This window comes from Typopeltis vanoorti, chromosome 19 (assembly GCF_054136105.1).
Source record: "Typopeltis vanoorti isolate ZY-2024b chromosome 19, IOZ_Tvanoo_1.0, whole genome shotgun sequence".
In the NCBI taxonomy this organism is placed as follows: domain Eukaryota; kingdom Metazoa; phylum Arthropoda; class Arachnida; order Uropygi; family Thelyphonidae; genus Typopeltis; species Typopeltis vanoorti.
The window spans coordinates 25062451-25089459 of record NC_143567.1 but is presented as its reverse complement, the minus strand read 5'-3'; the positions used below and the strand labels follow the sequence as shown (position 1 = coordinate 25089459).

Sequence of the window (27009 nt, the reverse complement as noted above, 5' to 3'; positions counted from 1 at the left end):
GAGTAATAGACTAATTTGGAGGAAAATTGCTTCTAGGATATTAGTAATAATGTAAACTTAATCATAATAGTCTGAACACCCCTTGAGGGTACATATCAGGAATTTGATTATTATTGTGATGATGATATTCAAGAAATAGAAGTTAGGTTTTTAGTTCCTCTTCTTCTTCTATGTGAATTTCAACCATAAAAGGCTGTAAATCTATCACAGATTAATGATTAAGGATTATATAGCGTGGAAATCCTTCTCTCTGGTCTAAATCAGTGACATATTTAGATACTTTCCACCCCTAGGCCCGCAGACAGTGCCGCCCCCCATATTTAATGAACATGTTGATTTACATGCATAACCTATTTATATCGTAAATTTGTAATATAAATATAATTGCAAAAATGAGAGCCCAGAAATTTCCCTGCCCTTCAAAATTTGCCGCTCTAGGCCCGAGCCTATACGGCCTATACCAAAATACGCCACTGGTCTAAATACATGACTTTTTCAAACCACTTCAGATTTATAATAAGCAATGTAGTTATCTCATACACGGCAATGAAATTCATCACTCACCTAAACATATTCACAAATGTGTATTTAGGTTGACGTGCTGATTAATTCTCATGTTGACTATTTAAGGGAATAAAAAATAGCACAAAGAATGAATTAAACAACAGTTCAATGCCTCTGGTATTTCATCTATCACAGAAACATTTTCAGGAGTAAAATATGAACTGTAATATACCCACACAAGAAACGAGTGGCAGCCAGTGAAAATTTTAAGTGAGGGTGCTGCATATGAAAAACACTTTTTTTTTTCCTAATCAGTAACGAATTTATTAATAAATAAATTTACATATTAAAAATTGCTTTATTAAAAATATTTCACCCTCGCCACGAACAAACACCAGTAATAAAAGTTTCATATCAATAGCAATGACAAGTGCAAAGGAATATTGGCGTTAGATCTAGATCGCAATGCATTTGTTTTGTGTAACGATAATTGACAAAATATAATTCTTTTCATATTTTCAACAGTGACACTCGTCATAATTCAGCCTTGTATCTATAATAAATAAATAATTATATGTTATTTTAACAAAATAAAATAAGATTTACAAAAAAATAGTTCACCACGAACATGTGTCAATAATAAACGTTTCTTATCTCATAGAAATAATGAGCACAGGCAAAAGATACACTGCCCAAGCAGTGTATCTAATGATGTAACGTGCAACGACAGCAAATGAATATTGGTGTTAGATTGCACTGCATTTGTTTCGTGTAACGATAATTGAAAAAATATTATTCTTTTCATATTTTCAACAGTGACACTCGTCATTATTCAGCCTTGTATCTATAATAAATAAATCATTATATGTTATTTTAACAAAATAAAATAAGATTTACAAAAAATAGTTCACCAGGCACACACACCAATAATAAACGTTTCATATCTCACAGAAATAAGGTGCTTAAGGATACTAAAAATACACTGCCGTTTGAGCAGTTACAGTTTGGAATGATGTAACGTGCAATGACAAGAGAAACGAATATCGGCGTTAGATTGCAGTGCATTTGTTTCGTAATCTAAAGCGTTAATCGAACAATTCCAATTATTAACTATTCAATCAATGTCAAAACATAAGCTGTAACCTTTAACATGTTGTACTGCATTTATACAATGTTGTAAGCATTGTTATTATTTATAAACACAAACAAAATTTAATTTTTCATTTTTTTCTTGGGGGTGCTGCAGTGTCGCAGTGCTTATGTACGGGTAACCACTGCAAAAAACACTAAATAAAGCAGAACTGAACAATGTTAAAGTCAAGAGTCCTAGTTATGAAGATTGTTACTATCCTAGTAGGAAGCTTTGGTTGTTACACAGGATGCCTAAGAATTTTACAGTTTCCCATACCTTGGGGAGTTTCTCACAACCATTTTTATTCGTGAAAGGTTGGCTTTTAAGAGAAGCTATAAAATGGCCAGAACTTTAAGGAAATACACTGTTTCCAAATCCAACATACTAACGTTATTTGTTTCTCTAAAGACCTTCTTCCTCTCTCACATCGTAGTGTGAATAAAGTTAGCCTATCATGGACAGGATTGAAAATAGGCTGTTTGGTAGAATATAAGAAATACAGCTACCCACATAACTATGGGTCTAGCAGATGATGCTTTGTACATAACCAGAATCAAATAAAAGAATAGTAATAGGTTCAATCACAGCAAGTTTAAATATGAGAGTTTTTATTTTATTTATATATTTTTTAATCAGCTGCTGCTGCTGCTCTTAAAAACCAACCTGACTTAAATCTGATTGTTATTATTATTATTATTTAGGCCTACAAGGAGTCAAAAGACTCATCGCAGGAGGTCCTTCCTAGGAAACACAAGTCTATCAAGACTCATCGTGGGAGGTCCCTCCTAGGAAACACAAAGTGCATCACACAACTCCTTAACCTCATTGACCTTTCTCACTCTCACCACTCTGTCAGGCAATGCATTCCATGGTTCAACCACCCTCCATGCAAAGAAATCACTCCTGACCCTCTTGCTCACAGTTTCCTTTCATAACTTCCAGGGATGGTCCCTTGTCATCACTGCTTCCCGCTGTTCAACCAAGTGAAAGAACTCCCCAGTATCAACCCTGTAACCACCTCTCAACAATTTAAAAGTCTCAACCATATCACCTCTCCTTCTTCTGTCCACCAAACTCTGCAGTCCACATTCCCTCAGCCGATCCTTGTAACTAACACTGTAGATTCCTGAAATCATCTTTGTTATCCACCTTTGTACCTTTTCTACAGTTAATTTATCCCCTTCAAATCCTCGGGACCAAATCTGAGAACAATAGTCTAAGTATGGTCTGATCAGGGTCTTATACAATGGAATGATAACTCTTTTATCTCTGCAGGTCAGCATCCTTCTCATTATTGCAGCAATCCTCTGTGTTACCTTCACCACCTTTGCAATATGTTCCCTGAATTTCAGGTTTCTATCAATCATCAACTCCAGATCTCTTGTCTCGCCTACTTCCTCCAGTATAGCTCCTCCAATAGAGTATGCAGCATCCCATCGATGTGTCCCAAACCTCAAGACTTTACATTTTGCTGCATTAAACCGATACCCTCATTCATGTTCCCATCTTTCTAGCTTATTCAAATCCTCTTGCAGGACTACCACATCTGCACTATTACTAATAACCTTTCCCAGCTTCACATCATCCTCAAACAACTGAATTTCCCCTTGCAATCCATTGACAAATGAGAAGAAGATAAGCATTAACGTATGTGAAAGTGTTTGGATAGATTAGAGCGATTAGAAATGGACACAAACTTCGGGACGTAGTAGAAGAGCTTCGGAAGGAGTTAAAAAAATGAAAAGCGAAATGAAATATCTGGAAGAGGATATTAAACAACTAAAGGAGAGATTGGCTGATGATAAGAAGGAAGAAGTTAACGTAATAAAGAAAGAAAGAATCAAAGGATAGTCATATATCAGTGTATGGGGACTTGATCATTAGAGGTGTAATTACTAACAAAGTGCACAAAACATGCTTTCCTGGGGGAACAATAAAGCAAATAACGGATGCATTGCAGAAAAGGTAAAAATACTGGGCATCAAAATTACTGGTGGTTGTGGGCGCAAATGACTTAGTTGGAGAGAAGAAGAATGTTGATAAAAACTCGAAGAAGTTGTTGCAGCAGGTAAAGAAGAACAGTGTCATTGGGAAAGTCATAGGCATGTTGCCCAGATATGATAGCAGTGAATTGAGAAGGAGAGCAGAGTTGAATAGTAAGATGGCTTTGCCTAGTTGTGCGAGGTAAAGGGAGTTTAATTTGTAAATCTGTGGAGTGAATTTGAAGGAGGAGTTCAAATGGTATAAAACTGATGTATTACATTTGAATGGGTTTGGTATTTTCCATTTAAAAATGCTATTGTTTTCTGAGAAGGCAAAGAGTCAAGAAGTTAATGTAGCAAATGATCTGAGTCTACCCGTGAAACAGAATAGCACAAATCAACAGCAGGAGGAAGATGGATATGAGGTTGAAGATGTCGTTGTAACAGCACAAGGTGATGGAATGCATAAAGGTGAGGATGAGACAAGTAAGAATGGAAATCACAGTCAGGATCAGGGAAACGGAAGTGGTCAAACCGAAGAGAAAGGTGTAGTATAGCAGCCAGAATAGAGAATGTTGGTGCTGGTAGGATGACCTCAAACACACAGCAATTGTTATGTTTATACACAAATGTAAGGAGTATTCAAAACAGAAGAGCTGAGTTTGTGGCATTGGTTGAAACGGTATGGCCAAAAGTAATTGGAATAAGCGAAATCTGGTTGTCTGAGGAGGGCGTGATGTCGGGAATAGAATTAAAAGGATATATAATTTTCTGGAAGGATAGAGATGTGAAAAGAGGAGAGGGAGTGCTGTTAACGATTGCAAAGCAATTGTGTCCGCAAAGAGTAGAAGCTGATGGTGCATGCACAGATTTTGAATCTGTGTGGTGTGAAGTCAAAATAAACAGGCTATATCTGATAGGATGCTGTTATAGGCCAAGGAATGCAGTAAATACTGATTTTGAAATGTTTGGAAATTGAAATTGAATTTGGGCATTTAAAGAGAAGGTGATTCTGATGGGAGACTTTAATTACAGGAATATAGACTGGAAGGAGGAGATAGTGTATGGGAACAAGGAGAGGAAGTTTGGGAATTTCTGAGAGATAAGTATCTTAAGCAGCATGTGATTGAATCAACTAGAAGCTTTAATGTTTTGGATTTGGTGATAATTTCACAAGATGTAGTTATTAATGAGGTGTTGACACTACAGCCAGTTGGCGAGAGTGATCATGAGGTACTTGTTTGGGAAGTGATGATACAAGAAAATGTCACTGCCAAAAATGAATACATGTGGAAGTATAAAGCAGGTGATTATAGGAAGCTCTGTAGTCAGTTAACATCAGTACATTGGGTAGATGAACCGAGCAAAAAGATGTTGAAAATGCATTGAAACTCATAGGGTGGTATCTGACAAAAGCAATGTATGATTGCATACTGAGGGTTAAGCGAGTAAATAGAATGGGAGTGAAATGGATGAGCAGCAAAATCAAACAAGCTGTGCTGGAAAAGAAAATGTTATGGAGGAGGTACAAGACAGTTGGTGGTGATCAGATACACGAAGGGGATACTCTTTGCAGGCTAGAAAGGTGACAAGCATGGTAAAGAAAAAAAGGTGCAGTATGAGGGAGATTGGCTGGTCAGTCCAAGGTGAACTCGACGGAATTTTTCCATTATATGGCAAGCAAGAGGAAAAATAATTATGGCAGACTAAAATTGGTGGATAGTCATGGCAGCAGACTAACAAATGCAAAGGATATAGTGAAATTATTGAACGAGCACTTTATCGGCGTATATCATACTGGTATAAATGATCTGGTACAATATATAGAAGAGAGGCAAGCATTAGGAGAATTGGAAGTGAAAGAAACAGAGGTGCATCAGGTGTTGGTTGGGTTATATGTGAATAAGGCTGTGGGAATGGATGACATATCACCATGTATGCTTAAGGAATGTGCACTACAGTTGGTTATGCCCTTGACCTGGTTATTTAATGAGTCTTGCAGTGAATAGGATTCCTAGGAAGTGGAAAGAGGGCAAAAGAGTACCACTCCACAAACATGGTTCTAAGACAGAAGTCTCCAACTATAGGCCAGTCTGTATGACTGCAATTGTGGTCAAGGTGTTGGAGAGATTGGTAAGGAATAGAATACAGAATTGGGTTGATGAACATGGCATTCTTTATGAATGTCAGCATGGATTTGTAAAGGGTAGGTCTTGTTTTAGCAATTTACTTGCATTTTATGATTAGGTAACAAATGTGCTAGATAAGGGTGAATCATATACAGTGATATAATTGGATGAGCTGCAAAAGCGTTAGTTAGATAAGTTAGTGTACAAGCTGCAGAGGATGGGAATAGAATATATTGGTTAAGTTTTAAATGAGGTATGACGTGAGTAGACATATCGATACAAAATTAATAACGGAAAAAAACTCACGTACAAAGATTATTTAATAGTATAATTTTTGCCTGCATGTCACAAGCATCTTCAGTACATTAAGCTCAAATTAAACAATAACTGACAATTTCAAAAAGCGCCACCTAAGTAGCTGGTGTAAGATAACTAAAAAGGTCAATAACTTTCCTAAAAAAAAAAAAAATCAATTTGATTTTCAATCAATCAATCAATCAAGTTGATTTTCAAAAAATCAATCAAGATGACATTTTTGCTGTATGGAATGGCTCTTCGGATGAACTTCAACAATTTCTCACTAAGTTAAACGCATTTCATCCTAGGCTCAAGTTTACTCTAGAAGTAGAATCAAATAAGCAGTTAGCCTTTTTAGATCTTCTAATTCTTCGCCAACCAGATGGTAACCTACATTTCTCAGTTTATAGAAAGAAGACTCATACAGGCCATTATATCCATGCAGAATCTCATCACCATCCCAGTCAAAAGGTAGGAACTATTAAAACACTGGTTCATCGGGCCAACTCCTTTTGTTCTTCAGATGATCTTTTACAGAAAGAACTACAATATATAACTTCTTCCTTTCTATCTAATGGTTATAAGAATTGCTTCATTAAAAGAACTTTGAGTAGTTTTAATATGTCTTGCTCTTCAAACACAGAAGAAATAACGTGCATTACTATCCCTTATGTACAAGGCATCAGTGAACGTATAGCAAAAGTTTTAAAAACCACTGAATATTTTTGTTGCCTTGCGACTGTTTAGAAAAATCTCCACCTTTCTCACTTCTCCTAAGGACAAGCTTCCACATCTTAATCGTCCAGGTGTCTACCAGATTCCGTGCTCTTGTGGATTATCTTATTTCGGACAAACGGGAAGATCTGCCTCTATTCGGCTAGAAGAACACCAATCTTATATTGAAAACTTTAAAACTGAAAAGGCTGGACTTGCAGAACATGCCATCTTCACTAGACACAGAGTTCATTGGAGAAAGACAAGAGTTCTTCACAAAAGTCAGTTTCTCATGGAACGCCTTTATAAAGAAACATGTGAAACTCTACTTCATTATCCTAACTTAAACAGATCCGACGGCTTATGTCTATCCCCTTTATGGGAGATAGTACTTTACAAATCAGCTAATCTTTCCTAACTTTTTATTGCATTGATTTTATTTTATTTTTTTATTTTATTTTATTTTTTTTTTAGTAAAGTTATTTAGGTGGCGCTTTTTGGAATTGTCAGTTATTGTTCAATTTGAGCTTAATGTACTGAAGATGCCTGTGACACACAGGCAAAAATTATACTATTAAATAATCTTTGTACGTGAGTTTTTTCCATTATTAATTTTGTATCAGTATATATCGGTTACATGGATTAGAGACTGGCTCTCCGAACGATACCAGTAGGGTTGTGTATGATTGAGTATCTCAAAAAAGAAGGGTGAAGTGTCTCAGTGTCTCAAAAAAGAAGGGTGACCAGTGGTGTGCTCCCAGGGTTATATTCTTAGGCCCCTGATGATGCAAAGTTGGGAAGAATTATAAGTAGCACTGCTGATGCTGAATCCCTTCAGGAAGATTTGAATAGACTTTTTACTTGGACAAAAGAGTGCAATTGTAGTTTTAATATCAATAAGTGCAAGGCATTGCATTTTGGAGTGCAGAAATATAAGACTGTGTACTAAATTGATAGTGCCGTACTGCAGGAAGTGGATGAGATTAGAGATTTGAGAGTGATGGTTGATAGTGGACTGAAGTTTAGAGGGCATATTGCTAGAGTTGCAAAGGTTGCACATCATAGTGCTGCTATGATAAGAAGTATTCTAACATGCAAGGATAAGGAAGTGGTTGTGCCACTGTATAAGGCACGAGTCAGACCATACTTGAACTATTGTGCTCAGATCTGGTCACCTGGCTTTCAATGTGATGTGGAGACATTGGAGAGAGTCCAGAGCAGTGGTGACCGGTGAAAATTTTAAGTGGGGGTACTGCATATACAAAATAAAAAAAATTATTTTTTTCCTAATCAGTAACCAATTTATTAATAAATAAATTTACATATTAAAAAAATTGCTTTATTAAAAATATTTCACCCTCACCACGAACAAACAACAATAATAAAAGTTCTTATCTCACAAAAATAATGCATGCATGCATACAATTTATCTGTAAGTGACACTGCCCAAACGAGCAGTGCCGGAATCACTTGTAACGTGAAATGACAAGAGCAAATGAATAACAGTGAGTCTAGCTGCAACTCTCAGAATGCGATAATTCTGACACAGCGTTAGATCGTAGTGCATTTGTTTTGTAATTTAAAGCGTTAATCAAACAATTCCAATTATTAACTATTCAATCAATGTCAAAACATAAGCTGTAACCTTTAGCATGTTGTATTGCATTTATATAATGTTGTAAGCATTGTTATTATTTATAAACACAAACAAAATTTAATTTTTTCATTTTTTTCCTTGGGGGTGCTGCAGTGTCACAGTGCTTATGTATAAGCCACCAATGGTCCAGAGGATAGTGACTAAGACAATATCAGGACTTTGGAATGCTGGCTATGGAGAGAGAGGTTGAAGAGATGCAGATGGCAGAGTTTGGTGGATAGGAGGAAGAGAGGAGATATGATAGAGATGTTTAAGTTAGTGAGGGGATTTTATCAGATTAATCCAGAGGGGATTAATCTGATAGATATATCAGATTAATTTGGTGTATTTGGTGTATATCTATCTACCTCTTTTGGTAGCCAATATCTTTCCATCTTAAATGGATGTTCTTTCCATTTCTCTCTAAAATGGTTTCACTGATTGAGTTTATTCAACCCAAAATCATTGGAATAAATGAAACATGGTTGAATGAAGATGATATCCTAACAGGAATAGAAAGGGAAGGGCACAGCGTTTTTCACAAGGATAGAAAGAAAAAGAAGGGAGGGGATGTGCCTCTGATGACAGAAGGTGAAATATGTCTCCATAAGGTAGATATGAAAGAGAGAAGTAGTGACAATAGTTCTGAGGCAGTGTGGTGTGAGGTTGGAGGTTGACAGGAAGAGATATTTATTTTGATGTTGCTATAAGTGAGGGAATGTGGATGGTGGTGATGAAGAAATGTATAAGCAACTTGGGAAGGATGATTTTAATTATGGAGGTATAAAATGGAATGAAAGCGAGCACTTGTGAATAAGGAAAACAAATTTCTCAAGTTCATGAGAGACAACTATCTCAGGCAGTATGTAAAGGAGAGCATGTGAGGATTGAGAATTTAAGATCTGATCATTTCATCAGTGGATGTAATAATCCCTCCAGTTGGTGGGAATTCATGAGTGATCACTTTGGTTGTGCCTAGCCATATGAAGACTTCTGTGAGGAAAAGATATATGTGAAAGTACAAGGATTATGACAAGCTTAGAAGACAACAAAAGTGTAGTACCAGAAATTAGCAATTCAGGCCAAGAAAAACCCTCATGAGTTTTTAGAATATATGACAAGTAGGAAGAAGAAAGATTATGGCAAGATGATGTTAATGGATGAAAGTGAGAGATTGGTAACTGCTGCAGAGGACACAGTCAAAGTATTCAGTAAGCAGTTCATCACTGTATTTCACCCTCAATGTGAAATCAGAAGCTCAGGTGTAGAGAATGAAATGAGAGAAGACTTAATGAGCAAGCAAGCAATATATGAGGAGTTACATAAGCTAGATGTCAATAAGGCAATAGGGCTTGATGGCATATGTCTTACAGGAATTTTACAAGCATTTAGAGCTTCATAGTTGGCCCACCTTTTTAACAACAGCATAAGTTCCAAAGGAGTGGAAGGAAGGTAAAAACTGTTCCACCTCAGAAAGGTAATTCTAAGGCTAATTATACAAGTATAGGCCAATCTGTATATCTAAGGTTGTATATAGTTGAGGTATTGGAGAGGTTGGTGAGAGATAGGATACAAAAGTGGGTTGATAGCAGCGGTATTCATTGTGCTTATCAGCCGCACTGGCTTTGTTAAAGGGGAGGTTGTGTTTGATCAACTTGCTTATGTGCTATAACAAGGTGACGAATTTATTGGACAAAGGAGATGCATAAATAATGGTATACTTAGATTTCGCAAAAGGCCTCACATGCTCTCCTTTACATTGATAGACTGCCACAAGACAATCTGTTACATATACTGACATAGATGGAACTAGATAACAGAGTAGTGAGTTGGATTGGTGAATGGCTGTCAGAATAGACATCAGCAAGTTGAATATGGGATGCAGTATCCTGAAAGTGGAAGGTCACTAGCGATGTTCTACAGAGGTTTGTTTTGAGGCCATTGTTGTTCAAGTTGTATATTAATGATATTGGGAGGTTTAATTGGTGATATGCAACTGTTAGTAAATGGTGCAAAACTGGAGGGAACAATGCAGAATCAAACAGATGTGGCCTTATAGGAGGACTTGAGTAGATTGTATGAATGGGCAGATAAGTGGAACGATCAATTTGATGTTACAAAGTGTAAGGTTTAGAAATCTGGTCAGCAATTATGGAAAGTAAAGCATACACTTGGTGAGAAAACTTTGAAGGAGGTGGAGGATATGAAAGATAGATCTGGAATGGTCATAAACAAGGATCTAAAATTCAGGGGACACATTACAAAAGTTGTGGAGTCATCACATTGGATAATGACAATGATGCTATATACCTTGCCATGCAGAAATAAAGCGATTATGTTTTCATTGTATAAGGCCTTCAATGGGCTTCACATGGATTATTGTGCACAGATTTGGTCACCAGGTTTTCATGGTGATGGGGATATGTTAAAAAGGGTGCAAAGAAGATTCCCAAAGATGATAAATGGTCTTTTGAATGTTTGTATGAAGACAAACTGAGGAAATGTAATTTGCAAAGCTTCACAAATAGGAGGAGAGGAGATATGATTGAGACATGGTCAGGGGTCATTATTATTATTATTATTACTACGGGCTACTCCAGGAGTCCTTAGACTCATCGAGGGAGGCCCTAAACATCATGTTCACACAACTGTTCAACATTCTCACAGTATCTATCATACCTTGCCTTGAACTCGCTCACTGTCATAGCACCCACAACAGACTCGGCAGCTTATTCCACTCATTTACCACTCTAAAAGTAAAGAACCCAGCTCTAACACCCCTGCTAACCATGCTCTTGTCCATGGGTGTCCCCTAGTTCTCCCACCACCAGTCCTGATCTCAAAAATATCATCTGAATTAATCCTATAGAATCCTTTTAGCAATTTGAATGTCTCAATCATATCTCCCCTTTTCTGCCTATCAACTAGTTTCTGCAACCCACAAATCTTCAACCTGTTCTCATATGGTTCATTCCATAGACCTGCTATCATCTTAGTCACTCGCCTCTGGATCCTCTCCACCTCCTCCCCATCAAGAAGGAACCGAGGTGACCAAATCTGGGCACAGTAGTCGAGATGAGGTCTTATCAGGGCTCGGTACAGAGGTACAATAACTTGCTTTTCTCTGCTTGTCAAGGTATTTTTCAACAACCAAGTGAGTTGATGAGCTGATTTAGCTACTTTCGCAATGTGCTCCCTAAACTTCATCTCCCTATCCACCAACACTCCCAAGTCCCTGGCCTCATCAATCTCTTGGAGTACAGTTCCACCAATGTGGTATACTGCTGCTAATCTTTTCACTCCAAAATGCATAACCTTACATTTTGTCACATTAAATTGACATCCATTCTCCTTAGTCCAGAACTCCAATCTATCTAAGTCATCTTGCAAGACTTTGACATCTTCTGCGTTCACTATCGCCCTACCCAACTTTGCATCATCAGCGAACAAATGAACTGTCCCACTTAGACCCTTCCCTATATCGTTAATGAACAGATTAAACAGCAGTGGTCCAAGAACAGAACCCTGTGGCACACCACTAGTCACAGGCCGTCTTTTGGACTCTACTCCTGAATAAACTACTCTTTGATATCTCTCCATCAACCACCCAGCTATCCATCTCAGCAAAACCATTACATGGTTAACATGGAAGAAATTTTTCATTGAAAATGGAAGGGGAGGGGTAGATCAAAAATCAAAAGGAAGGTTATAGAAAACAGACTTGTGACATAGATATGATGCTGTTCTTCTACTTGTATATAATCAGCATGTAAAATGATATGTACTTATCTTCTGATAGTACTAAGTTGGTGAGAAAGCTAAAAGACATAGCTGACACAGGATCTCTGCAGGTGGACTCAAATATACTGATTATATGGGTGAATGACAATGAATATCAGTTACATGCTGCCAAGTGAAAGGTCATGCATTTTGAATGGAAGACATAGCAGGTGTTATATTACTCAGAGTTTGCAAAGCAGTCGATTAATCTGGAGATTTGCAATTACAGTGGAAAGAGAATTAAAGTTTAAGAATTACACTACTAAGATAGTTAAGGCATCACAATGAATAAGTGTAAAGAGAAAGTTATTCTTCCATTTTGCAATGTTTTGATAATACCACATCTGGACTACTGTGCACAGATATTGTCAGATGAGTTCCTAGATGGGAACACAGCTGAAAACATCCAATGGCAGGTCATCAAGATAACTGGTATATTGAATTGTGTATATGAGGAGAGAATAAGCAAACATGGTCTTCATAGTAATGAGAGCACAAAGGAGCGGAGATAAGATAGAAACATGCAAGTTATCAAGAGGATCTGACAGTATTGATACAAGTGAGATTTTGCAGCTTATGGCAGGTGGGACAGAACTCAGGAAGGGGATCATCCCTAGAAGCTGATTAAAGGTGTGGTTAAGAAGCATGTGAGGTCTGGGTTTATCTCTTGGCTACTGTTAGATGTGAGTGCATTTTTTGGTTAATGTATTCAAAGAGAGATGGAGAGAGAGAGATTTTTAGATATTTAGGCATGAGTGAATAAAAAGGCAATTCTCTCTCTCTCTCTCCTGATGGCTCCTTTTATTCAGAGGAGCCATGAAGATGATGATGATAATCATCATCATCATAATCCTCTTCCCTCCACACAGAACTTGCTAAGCTCCTATCAACCAACTATTCCTGTAACCAGCTACCAGCAAACTTCCAATGTCATCCTCCACCTCAATTTAAACAATTTAAAGAATAGCATGTCATGGTATTTATCAAAATTTTTAAAAGTCTTTACAAACTCTGGAAAAATTACAATATAATCATCTTTTCTATTTGATATATTTGTCACCTTATTATAAAATGCAACAAGTTGCTGAATCGAGACCTGGCCTCTTTAATAAATCCATGCTGCTATCTGGAAAGATTTCAATTCCCATCAATTTAAATTGTATTCTGTCTCTAACCAGTCTTTAACATCATCATCATCTGTTTTTAACAGACTTTCTCCTTCTGAATGATGTAGAAATCATTCTTTATATTTTACATTTTTCAATTTTTTTTGTTGTTTTGTTATTTAATCTTAAAGAGTACAGAGTCTGCAAAGCTAATATACTAAAATGAAACAATAAACAAACAAAAAAAAAAACTGTATATATACCATTTTATTTTTGAAGAAAATTTGCAAATATGAAGAAAATACTATATTAAAGGTTTATAATCTCTTATATATACAAATGTAAGAAATCTACATGTAAGAAGAAACATGAAAAGAAACAAAAACAAGAGGTAGGCAGAAGGAAAATAAGATTAAGAAGGGAAAAATTATGTTATCAACAAAGGTTTAAAACCTTAATAAAATCACAGTATTAAATATACATTCAATACTGTAATTGGGGCAAGGATTAAATAATCTGGGAACCATGATTTGAGATAATAATCAAACATTGAGGCCAAACACAATTTTTTTTTTCCATATTATTATTATTATTCAGGCCTCCATGGAGTCAAAAGACTCATCGTGGGAGGTCCTTTCTAAGAAACACAAGTCTATCAAGACTCATCGAGGGAGATCCATCCAGGAAAACACAAACTCTATAATACCACTCCTTAAACGCATTGACTATTCTCACTCTCACCACTCTATCAGACAATGCATTCTATGGTTCAACCACCCTCCACACAAAGAAACCACTCCTTACCCTCTTGCTCACAGTTTCCTTTCGTACCTTCCAGGGATGGCCTCTTGTCATCACTCCTTCCCGCTGTTCAACAAAGCGAAAGAACTCCCCAGTGTCAACCCCGTAACCACTTCTCAACAGTTTAAAAGTCTCAATCATATCTCCTCTCCTTCTTCTATCCACCAAACTCCGCAGTCCACACTCCCTCAGCCAATCCTCATAACCAACACTGTACAGTCCTGACACCATCTTTGTCATCTAGCTTTGTACCCTTTCTACAGTTAATTTAACCCCTTCAAATCCTGGGGACTAGATCTGAGAAAAATAGTCTAAGTACGGGCTGATCAGGGCTTAAACAATTGAATGACAACTGTTTTATCTCTGCAGGCCAGCGTCCTTCTCATTATTGCAGCTATCCTCTGTGTTACCTTCACCACCCTTGTAATATGTCCCCTAAATTTCAGGTTTCTATCAATCATCAACCACAAATCTCGTCACCCCAACTTCCTCCAGTTTAACTCCTCCCATAGAGTATGCAGCGTCCCATCGATGTGCCTCAAACCTCAAGACCTTACATTTTGCTGCATTAAACTGACCACCATTCATTTGCCCATCTATCTAGATTATTCAAATCCTCTTGCAAGGCTACCACATCTGCACTATTAATAATAACCCTTCCCAGCTTCGCATCATCCACAAATAACTGAATATCCCATTGCAATACATGGACAATGTCATTGATATAAAGGTTAAACAATATAGGTCCCAGTACTGAGCCCTGTGGAACCTCACTTGTAACCTTCTGCCTCTTTGATACTGCACCACCATACACAACTCTCTGATACCTATCGGACAGCGAATCCTGAATCCAGTTCACCAATCTGACATCCACACTCATGTGCTGCAACTTGAATATCAACTTATCATGTGGCACCCTGCCAAATGCCTTTGCTAAGTCTAAGAAAATGGCAGTATATGCCTTTCCTCATCTAATGGTCTTGTAACTTTATTATAAAAGGTCAGCATATTGTCAAAACAAGAGTGCCCCTTCAGAAATCCATGTTAACTCACAGATAACATTACCTCATCTGCCCAATGTATACAGTCCCTCACTACTTTCTCCAAGATCTTATTAACTACTGATGACACACAAACTGGCCTATAAATAGACACTTCCAGTCTGCTTATGCAATGGCACTATTTTACCTTGCTTCCATTCTATGGGCACCTTTTCCCGCAGCCTGACTTTCATTGAAAAAGCCAGGTCAAAGGCATCAGTTCCCTAGCACATTCTCTCAAAACTCGTGGTGAAATTATTATTATTATTATTATTACCCCAAGACCTCATGGAGTCAAAGACTCATCTGGCAGGTCCTTTTATCACACACACATCTCATCATCCATGTCTTAAACACACTCAAACTCCTTGCAGACACCACACTCTCAGGCCAGTCATTCCAATCATTCACAACTCTGCACGAAAAAAACCTGCCTCTCACTCCCCTACTCACACCCTCTTTATACAGTTTCCAGGGATGACCTCTGGTTCTATCCTGATCTCCCACTATTCTCTGTAGAACTTCTCCACCATTGATCCTATAACAACCCCTTCAACTTGTAGGTCTCTATCATATCTCCCTTCTTCCTCCTGTCCACCAGACTCTGCAATTTACATGTTCTCAATCTTTTCCTCATACTCGACATTTCAGAGATTAGAAACTATCTTAGTCAGTCTCCTTTGGATCCTTTCCAACATCTCTTCATCCTTCTGAAAACTCGGTGACCAAATCAGGACACGATAGTTCATGTGGCCTAATCAAAGCCTTATACAACGGAACAAGAATCTCCCTACTTCTACACATCAGTGTCCTCCTGAAGCCTTTTATGTTGTCTTCACAATTTTAGCAATGTGTCCCCTAAATTTTAGACCCTGATTCACTATCACCCCCAAATCTCTTGTTTCCTCTACCTCTAACAATATATTCTCACCAAGCATAAATTCTGCATCCCATCTTTGTTTTCCAAATTTTAAAACCTTACATTTTGCAACATTGAACTCACATCCCCATTTCTTTGCCCAATCACTCAATTTATTCAAGTCTTCTTGCAAGGCCACAACATCTTCACTACTCTTTATAGTTCGTCCCAACTTTGCATCATCTGCAAACAACTGAATGTCTCCATCCAAATTTTCGCCAATATCATTAATATACAAGTTAAATCAGTAATGGCCCTAAAACAGATCCCTGAGGCACTCCACTAGTGACTTTCCTTTTCATGCATATCGCACCCCCATACACAACTTGTTTATACCTATCAGATAGCCAGTCTCCAATTCAATTCTCTAATCTAATGTCCAACCCCATCTGCTCTAGTTTGACTGTCAGCTTATCATGAGGAACTCTATCAAAAGCCTTTGTGAAATCCAAGTATATTAATGTGTATCCTTCTCCTCTGTCCAAGGAAGCAGTCACTTTATTGTAATAAGTAAGTAGATTACTAAAACATGTCCTCCCTTTAGCAAATCCATGCTGTCCATCAAAGATAATACCATTGTTGTCAACCCATCTCTGGATCCTAGATCTCACAAGCTTCTCCAACAACTTAACCAGAACACCTGACTCACATATAGGCCTATAGTTTGATGCTTGAGTTCAATCACCTCCTTTATGAAGTGGCACAATCTTGCCCTCCTTCCACTCCTTAGGAACTTGACCAAGTGCAAGACTCGTATTAAAAAAATATGTCAAGACAGGTGTCAACTCCCTGTCACATTGCTTCAGAATATGCAGTGATATATTATCAAGTCCCACAGCCTTATTTACATCTAGTTTACTCAACTCCCAAACACCTCTTGCTCACAGTCAGTCTCTCCTCTCCATCATCGACTGCTCTCAATCTCTCCATCTTTATGAACTGCTCATTAAGTATCTCCACCACACATTCTACAACAGCTGTCTTTATACCATTTTCTCCAATCAATGTCACCCTTCAATAATCATTCTTTCTTTTGCTGGCTACATATCGAAAGAACTCCCTAGGATTCTTTTCGGCTTCATTCGCTAACTGCTGTTCATACCTCTCTTTAGCTACTCTCACCAACCAAGTCACCCTCCTTGCCTGGTCTTTGTAGACCTTATGGAATTGGTTATTTCCACTTCTCTTATGCTGCCTCCACAATGCCCTTCTTCTCTGTATCGCATGCTTAATCTCTTTATTCATCCATCTCACACCTACCTTATTTAACCTTCTCATCCTTGGAATACATTTAGAGATTGCATCTAGTAGATAGTTTTTGAAAATCCCCCCCCACTCTGCACAGATCTCTTTTCCAGCTAACTCCACATTTCACGCTACACCCTCAAGCTGTCTCCTCAGCTCTCCATAATCATCCCTCCCCCCTTGTAGTTCACATATACTCTTTTCTCACAGGTGTCCTTGCACTGCTGGCAACCACCCAGGTAATCACCTCATGGTCACTCTCACCAATTGTTGAATAATTTGACATCTCATTTATAATTACAAACTCTGATGAGATGAACAAATCCAAGACCCTTAATCCTTGTGTGCTCTCTGTTACATACTGTCTGAGGTAGTTATCCCTCAAAAACTCAAGAAACTCATTTTCTTTACTTCCAGTTGCTATGTCATCATTCCAGTCTATATCGCCATGATTAAAATCACTAATAATGATCACCCTTTTCTTATTTGCTTGGCTAATTTGACTATACATTTCACTATCACCACCATCCACATTACCTGGTCTATAACAACATCCCACTAAGTATTTGATTCCATTCACCTCTATCTCACACCATACTGCCTCAAAACCACTGGCACTTTTCTGTCTTGCATCTCTACTTTGTATGGACATAACTCTTTCTCCATCATCAATAGCACTCCCAATCCCTTTTTACCCCTTGAATCCTCACGAAACACATCATACCCTTCCATTTCTATTCCTGTCAGGATGTCATTCTCTTCCAACCATGTCTCACTTATTCCAACAATCTTTGGGTGAACAGATGCAATTAATGCAACCACTTCATCTGCATTGTTTCTTATACTTCTAGCATGTGTATACAAATGCTAGAAGTATAAGTATATGTATAAGTATACAAATGCTAGAAGTAGTTCTGAAATCTTCAAAACAGGATAGCAGTCTTGTACTGGTTAATGAAAATCAATTATAGTCCAAAGACATTCACGAATATCCATGCCACAGTGAAATTTGAACTCATGAGCTTTTATTTATTATTTAACAGGGCTATTCTGGTTGACCAATAAAATAATAATTGAAAGACATTTATAATAAAATCATTCTAGTGAGAAGTTGTTAATGTAAAGATAGGTAGAAAATCACACTCCAGAATAGTAAGGAGAGGTATGAGGCAGATGTTGTGTGAATAATGTATGCCTTCTACAATGAGTTTTGCACTCATTTATCAAATTTCTTGAATGTGCAAATCACGGATATGATGCATAACTATACCTTTAGATATAACATTGGATATGATTGCTAAGTATATAACTGCTGATTCTTTTACAATTGGATGTATGCTATAAAGTGCACCACAAAGCACATAAAACTGTCATGTTTTTTAAGCGCATAAATCAGTTTTTTTGATAGTTACTAGTTTCCATGTGGTTTTTATATCAAAAATCATCCAAAAAAGGTGAGTTAGTCTCTTGTGGAAGTGGCAAGGATTTTCTTCCTATAAAGTTCTTTTACATTTTGCATAACAAATGAATAGATTAGAGTCAAATCTGCAGTTTTGCAGATGAGTGGAGGTTATTAAGAAAATATACAGGATAAAAAAAATCGGAATGAAGTTTACTGAAGTTTATTCACAATGTAAAATGGATATTAGATTGCAATAAGAGCTCATTTTTGTGTTTTTCTGTAATCTGATATAATTGATGTACTGACAAAAAAAATGCAATTCCATCATATATAATTTACTATTGTTTTAGATGAATCATTTCAACATACATCATACATGTGTGAAATGACTAAAATTTAATTCAATTTAATGTAATATAGGATGTGAGGAGAAATGCACATGATCATATAATGCTACCCACAAATTTTTATATACAAGGCTATTAACACTAAGATTAAAAGTAAGAGATAATACAGTATCACCAAATTAAGAATATAAGCAGAATTCATGCTCTAAATTTAATGGCAGAATAATTAAAATAATAACAAAAAAAAAGGGAAAAAAAAAAAAAAGAAAACAGACATACCTGTTTTTCCTCCATAAGAAAGCGCAAATTTCAGACACAACACTCCTTCTCCAATATTTGTTTTCAAACTAGCAATACTAGATACACTAGAACTCCTGGAATGAGTTAGATTGTTTTCGGCTTTGTCTGATTTTTCTGAAAAGGCTGATGAAAAATTTTGTTTGTAATAACATTACTTAAGACCTACACAATAAAATTAAAACTTTAACAGAATGAGCTACAGAAGCACAACACTTAATACTGAACAATTTATTACATTTTTAAATATTTCTTTAAGATAGCAATGAATCAGATACTTTAAAGAGTTACTTATATATCTTTAATATTTATATAAACAAAGTTAATTTCTGTTTGAAGTTTTTTCACCTAATTATACTATAAATTAAAGATGCAAGAAATTATATTCTTGGTTTAATCCTTTATCCAAGTGTAAGCAAACAATGTTTGTACATGAAGTATCTTCATGACCGGACTACTTGTATATAGAGGCTAATGGTTTCACATCAATTACCTTATGTGACTTCTGCATTACTTCAACCTCGGTATCTTCTGGGTCTCACTGGTTCAGACTGGTTTCGACCTCAATAAAGGTCGAAACCAGTCTGGTAGTGGTCCTTCCTATAATGCATAGCATTATGCACATCCAAAAGTGTGAGTGCTTTGCATTATGGGATACTAAGGCAATTGATGTGATTTTACCTCTATATATAAGTAGTCCAGTAGTGAAGATACTTCACACACAAACATTGTTTGCTTACACTTGGATAAAGGATTAAACCAAGAATATAATTTCTTGGTTTAATTAATTTAAATTTAATTTCTGTTCATCTTTCTCCTCATTTAACATATTTGCTTTTAACTACTTAATTTCAAACATCCTGATTTTGCCACTTTATTATTATTATTATTGATGAGTATGTAGATTTTTCAACGAACAAAACAAATGTGACAAATGATAACTAATCCTGGATTTATTAACTGGAGACATTAATAACAACAGAGAAGAGAACTCAGGCCTAGCTTTCCATTTCTCCCACACTCACCACAATATTGAATGGGACAAGCCTTACATAGAAGACATCTTCAGTGTCTGCAACATCAAAGAGGCTACAATAGTTATCCATTCACAAGGCACACTCAACAAAAACCAAGGACTGATTTTATGTGATATTTGGAAGTCACTTATTAGATCTTTTTACAGATAAGACTAACTTTTCTGCCAACTATCATGTATACCTACTGAACCATGACTGACCCATGCCAGCTTCCATGCTCCAATTGTTTCAGTTTTTTTTTTTTTTTTTTTTTGCGTAATGGTTCCTACATGTTCAGTTTTAGTTAAGTAATTGTTCATATTACTGCTTATTATATATTTTTTTATTCTTCCAAATCCAGAAGAAGCCACTAGCATATGTGGTAAAACTATTTCGTTTAACTATCTATATTGCAACTATTAAACCTAGTATTAATTATTATTATCATTATTATCAAGAGGGAGGACACAGATTACCCACTACAATTGTCATATCTTTTCCTTCATTTGTTCATACTGCCTTCCCTCACAACCTCTAAAGGCAATCCATTCCAATCATACACCATTCTCTGAGAGAAAAGTCTAGCTGTTATTCCCTTCACTGCATTCATTCTCAATTTCCACAGATGCCCTGTCAGAATTTCCCACTCTCCATAAAATGAAAAATTCCATCTACTGGTATCCTGTATGATCCTTCAGAAGTTTTTAAGTCTCAATCATATCATCCCTCTTTTTCTGGTCTGATAGCATCTGCATCCCACAAATTCTCAATCTCTACTCATAGTCTTCATTTCATAGTCCTCATATCATCTTTAAAACTCTCCTTTGCACTCTCTCTCTCTCTCTCTCTCTCTCTCTCTCTCTCTCCAATGCATCTGCATCACCATTGAAACCTAGAGAACAGACCTGCACACAATAGCCAAGTGAAAATGTATCAAGGCCTTGTAAAGAGGAAAATGACTTTCTTTAATCACAACAATTAAATATTTCAATGATATTACAAACCAGCCTGGTTGGCCAAGTGGTTAGTTTGATTTTACTAAAATGAATAATTCACTATTTCCACATTCAGAATATATGCCTGTCATAATAATCTTTCAATTTATTTGACATCATTTTACTTTTTTCTCTAGTAATATCCTACATATCATTTGACAGATCATGCAGTGAACAGACATTGCAGGTTACAAGATCATCTACAAGTACCTTAAACACTGATTTTCTTAGTATCCTTCAAATAAGGCAAGACAAATCTGGTCACCTTAAATGCCAGCAAAACATAGTGTTTCCTCCTCTTACAAAAGAGATCTCAGTTCACATATCCTTAATCCTCAATAATACACAAATCACTAGACATGATCAAATCTCTCTACTTGGACTTACTTCCAGTCTCTCCTGACATAAACACATCACAAAAGTTGCTTCCTAAGCATCCAAAAAATTAGGCATCCTCTTCCATTCAAGATGCAATTTTATGCCCAACCAATACTTAATTTCACGCAAATCCCAAATCCATCCATCTTTAGAATGCTGCTCACATGTATGGGGGTGGTGTTCCTAAAACTTCTCTAAACATTTTTGATGCTGTCCAGAGGAGAACAATTTGGCTCATAGACAATCCCTCTTTAACAGATTAACTTCAATCTCTGTCTCACAGGTTTTGGCTGTTTCTGTTCTACGGGTACTTCAATGGTCATTGCTCAATTGAACTGGCAATAATCATTCCCCCACACCTTCTGTTGCACCTGTTAATATAAAAGTAACAATGAACTGGCACCCTTCATTGTGGCAGGTTGTTGCTGCCAGGTCTCCTCATAGACAATCCCTCTTTAACAGATTAACTTCAATCTCTATCTCACAGGTTTTGGCTGTTTCTGTTCTACGGGTACTTCAATGGTCATTGCTCAATTGAACTGGCAATAATCATTCCCCCACACCTTCTGTTGCACCTGTTAATATAAAAGTAACAATGAACTGGCACCCTTCATTGTGGCAGGTTGTTGCTGCCAGGTCTCCTCTTCTTCTTTTATTCCATCTGCCTTCATTTTCTGGAACAGCTTTCTGCAAGAAGTATTCCCAAACAACTACAACTGCAACTCTTCAAAAATTTGTCAATAAACTTCCATCTCTGTCTTGCCCTGCATTCCACACATGACACTGATGTGCTTATAGGTCCTTCAACCTTTCATGTATGGGACCAATATGTGTGATTTAAAAAATGTCCCCTCTCAACAAGAAAAATATATTCTTTACTATGTTGATTACTTCTGTTACCTTCTTAGAGATGGCCCTTATTTATCATCCTCCTGCTAGGAAAAAGCTCTTTGAACCACCTAACTGGTCATGATGTATATTTCCATCAACCAAATCATGATGCAAAATGTACAATCAGGATTGCAAATACTACTGAGATGCTATTAAATTGCAAAACCACTGAGATGCTATTAGACTGAAAATACCATTTATGTGATGGTTAATATTTTTCATATGCCATAGCCTGATTGAGTAATTAACAAGATATGGCTATCATAACTTCTCTCTTCTTCCTGATCACTAAGATATGTAAACTGACATGCCAGCAAGTCCATCTCCATAGCAAATGTTTCATAATTTTCAGAATCATCAAAGTATGTTGTTTAATTTCCTTCATCTTTTCCATTGTTTCTTTATTAAAGAAACAATGGAAAATAATTACTACTTCTTACATGCTAGTAGTCTCATTATTGCAGTCATCCCATGTATTTTAAACTTTGAAATATTTCACATACCCTTCACATTCTTGATTTCATATTGTTTGTATTTAAAATGGAATTTCGATATTTTTGCTAAGCAGCACTGGGATCGATTTTAATCTCTTATGAAATGATTCTAAACAGTGAAATGTATATTACTATATAAATGCATGTATTGGCTGATATTGAGAATGGGGATAATTGCAAATGAGGCAACGAGAACATCATGCAGAAGAATGATGTTCTCGTTGCCTCATTTGCAGTTTAGAGATGAATTTAGTGAATCTGTTGGATGAGACTACTAACACCATTTGAAAGGTTTGGTAGTCGGATGTTAGAGGAGTGTTTAGGGAGAGGGTGGAAGTGCAGAACTAGAGAAACTAGAAGTATTAGAAGGGGATGCAGTCAAGCATGTGTCTAGCCAACCCTGGGACAAATGAATGTGAGTGCGGAAATGATCAGGAAATACTCTAGTACAAAGGATGATGAAATGCGTGTATATGGATGCTATGAGAAATAAAGGGGAAGAGTTTGTAGCACTGGCAAAAAAAATATATATATATATATATATATATATTGACATCAGTGGAATCTAGCTTAGAGACAAAATAGAAGTTCAGGAAAATTTTAGGTCTGAGGGAAACATTTCATTTGAAGAGATCTGATACAATGCAGAGGCCGACAGGACAAGATATATTGTAGGCTGGTGCTACAGACCAGGTGTGTGTGTGTGTGCGTGTGTGTGTGTGTGTAGGGGAGAAGGGAGAGACACATACAAAGATACAGATTCTATGCATTGGCAGATTAGCACAATGAAGTCAAACCAAGCAATTATTATGAAACGTTTCAACTATGGAGACACAGACTGGAGAGAGAGAAGGAGGAAAAGGTGCATGGCATGATGTAAATGGTATTTATACAGTTACTAAGGGTAAATGACCTGGAACAGCATGTGATGGAGGGGGAGAACAGGAGTCTGAGAGTGCTGGATCTGGTAACAGCATCAGAACATTTATCCATAACCACATCAGCAATTCAGTCAAGAAAGGGTTTATGTGGAACTACAAAGATGGGGATAATGACAAACTTAGGAGGCTTGGAGCATTGCCCTGCCATAAAATACTATAAGGGAAGAATGTTAATAGTATATGGGGAAATGGTTAGTGATAATCTGTGGGAAGCAGCATCAGACTACATGCTGTGAGTCAGGAAGACAAATCAAGTAGGTCAAAGGGATGAAAAGCAACATAAAGCAGGAAGTGCAAAAATAGAAAAGAATGTGGAGGGGATATAAAGAAAAAGGTGATCAGCATGTTTATGTGCAACACAAAGTATAAGCAAGAAGAGTGACAATATGATAAAGGAGGACTAAACCAGATTATGGTGGAAAATTAGTGAAGCATTCCCAACGAATTTCTGAAGAATTGAATCATATGTAATGAGTGAACCCATTTGATGAGGATTGGGGGGTGAACAGAGAGTTCAAGTTCTGAGGGTATATCACAAAACTGGCAAAATAGCTCAAAGGATTAGTTGGATGTTGAAGAACACATTCACAAGTATGATGTAGTTGCATTTCAACCTATTGTACACAGATTTAGTCACTCAATGGCAGACCAGTGAAATACTCCCTATGAGGAGAGAATGAAGGTGTGTGGATTTGGAAAGTTGAGATGACAGACAAATAAGGAGGGAACATGAGAGACACTTAAAACAACAAAATTACACAATAACCACAGTATAATAAACTTTAATGAAAGTACAGATATTTTATACTGAAAATAACAGTGCATCATCAGTGTGTAGAAACAACAAGCAAAGCAAAAACAGGAACAGAAGATACATACCACAATTGGTTTACCAATTACAAACAATTGTCACATGCTAGAAGTTAATATTAATATTAATAAATAATATTAAATCTATTTTTGATGTTTACATAAAATGAGAATCTTCCAAACTTTTCAGAGCGAGAGAGAGAGAGAGAGAGAGAGAATTTTTACAATTCAGGTTAGACCAATGTAAAAGGACTTCACAACTTTTTTTGGAAAGACGTCCATATTTAAAACTGCTTCTATTGAATAGCTCGCTTCTATTGAGAAGACTCACAAGATGAGTCTTCTGATTCCATGGAGATTTTACAATATTAATATCTTTGTATTAATAATTTTCCAACAAATTATTTGTCAGGAGTCCAATATTGTCAAATCTTATATTTCAGTGTTGTAAGGTACTTTTAACTGTATCAATCCACCTAGATCTTAGTCCTCCTTGTTTTTTTTTCCTAACATTTTAGTGTCAAGCATGCACTTGACTAACCTTTCTCACCCATTCTATTTAGCAAAGATTATTATTTATTGTTATTATTATCCTAAGACTCAATGGAGTCACAGACTCATCTAGGATATAATAAATTTAATTTAATCTTTTATCCAAGTGTAAGCAAACAAAGTTTGCGCCTGAAATAACTGAAGAGTTAGGATGATTAGTCTTTTGCCACAGTATGACAGTGAAGTGTTTAAGAGGAGGGCCATAATTGCGAAGGACTTTATGCGTGGGTTATGTATGATGAGTGGTGTGGAATTTGTGGATGTGTGGAGTGAGTTCGATGGGCAAAAGGATCTATATAAGATGGATGGCTTGCATTTGAATGGATATGGTGTAAGGAGACTTGAAAAAGTGTTGCTGAATGTAGTGGATGTGCAAAATCAGGGAAACTAGATTTATTAAGGGGGGGGGGAAGCAGATATACAGACCTCAGGGAGGCAGTTGAATGTATATGAATGAGTATAATATGCCCGAGCGAATAAGGACAACAAATCAGAATGGGATAGCTAATATAAGGCATCAAGGTAGGGATGGGGTGGGGGTCTTAAATTCATGTACACTAAGGCTAAGAGTATTAGGAACAAGAAGAAAGAGTTTTTGGCCATGGTTGGCACTTCCAGACCACAGGTTATTAGTATTAGTGAATCATGGCTCACTGTAGATGATATAGCTAGTGGGATTGAATGTGATGGGTATAGTGTGTTCAGGAATGACAGGGAGAATAAAATGGGGGGAGGAGTATTGTTGATGATAGCTGATGAGCTGCAGCCAAGGAGAATAGAAGTTGAATTGTAGGATAGAGTAAAGCGCACATTTGAGGCCATTTGGTGTGAGATTGTGGCCAGCAGAACAAAATATACAATTGGGTGCTGCTATAGACCAGGTGATGGAAAAGATGGTGGAGACAGTATGCACAAGCAAATAGAAGAAATTAGTGGAAGGAGGGTAATTATTATGGGAGATTTCAACTATGGTCACATTGATTGGAGTGAGGAGAGGACACACGGGAGGAAGGAATTGGATTTTATGCAGTTATTAAGGGATAACTATCTGCGACAGCATGTAATGGAAAATACTAGGGGTCAGAGAGTGCTTGACCTAGTAATTACATCTGAGGATTTGACTTTAACAAATATGACCACATTGCTACCAATTAGTGAGAGTGATCATAGGGTCTTGACTTGGAAGGTGGCTAGAGGTGTGGAATTTACAATTAAGATGGGTACATGTGGAATTATCAGGCTGGAAAGTATGACAAGCTTAGGAGTTTGATTGGTTCAGTGCCATGGCATGTACAACTGCAAGGACTATGTGTATGGGAGGCAGTGCATGGGAGGCAGTTAAGAAGTGTTTGCATGAAGCAATGGCTGACTGTATACCTAGAGTCCGAATAATAAATCAAGTAGGGGTTAAATGGATGAATAACACAATGGGAGCTGCAAAAAAAGAAACAACTATGGAGGGAATTTAAGGAGAAAGGTAACCGGCAGGAACATGAACGGTATAAAGCGCAGGCCAGAAGGGTAACGAGTGTGGTAAGAAAAGCAAAAAAGGATTATGAAAGAACATTGGCCATGCAGGCTAAAGAGAATACTAAACAGTT

General features: G+C 36.9%; 1 protein-coding gene across 1 annotated transcript in view; it reads right to left on the bottom strand.

The window, feature by feature from the left end:
• The window catches only part of LOC150095920 (syntaxin-binding protein 5-like), a 549764-nt gene that overhangs the window by 103007 nt on the left and 419748 nt on the right, over positions 1-27009 (bottom strand). The window contains exon 21 of the mRNA XM_090409567.1: positions 19314-19457. Coding sequence (XP_090265693.1) covers positions 19314-19457 — 144 coding nt within the window. The remainder of the gene's footprint in view (positions 1-19313; positions 19458-27009) is intronic.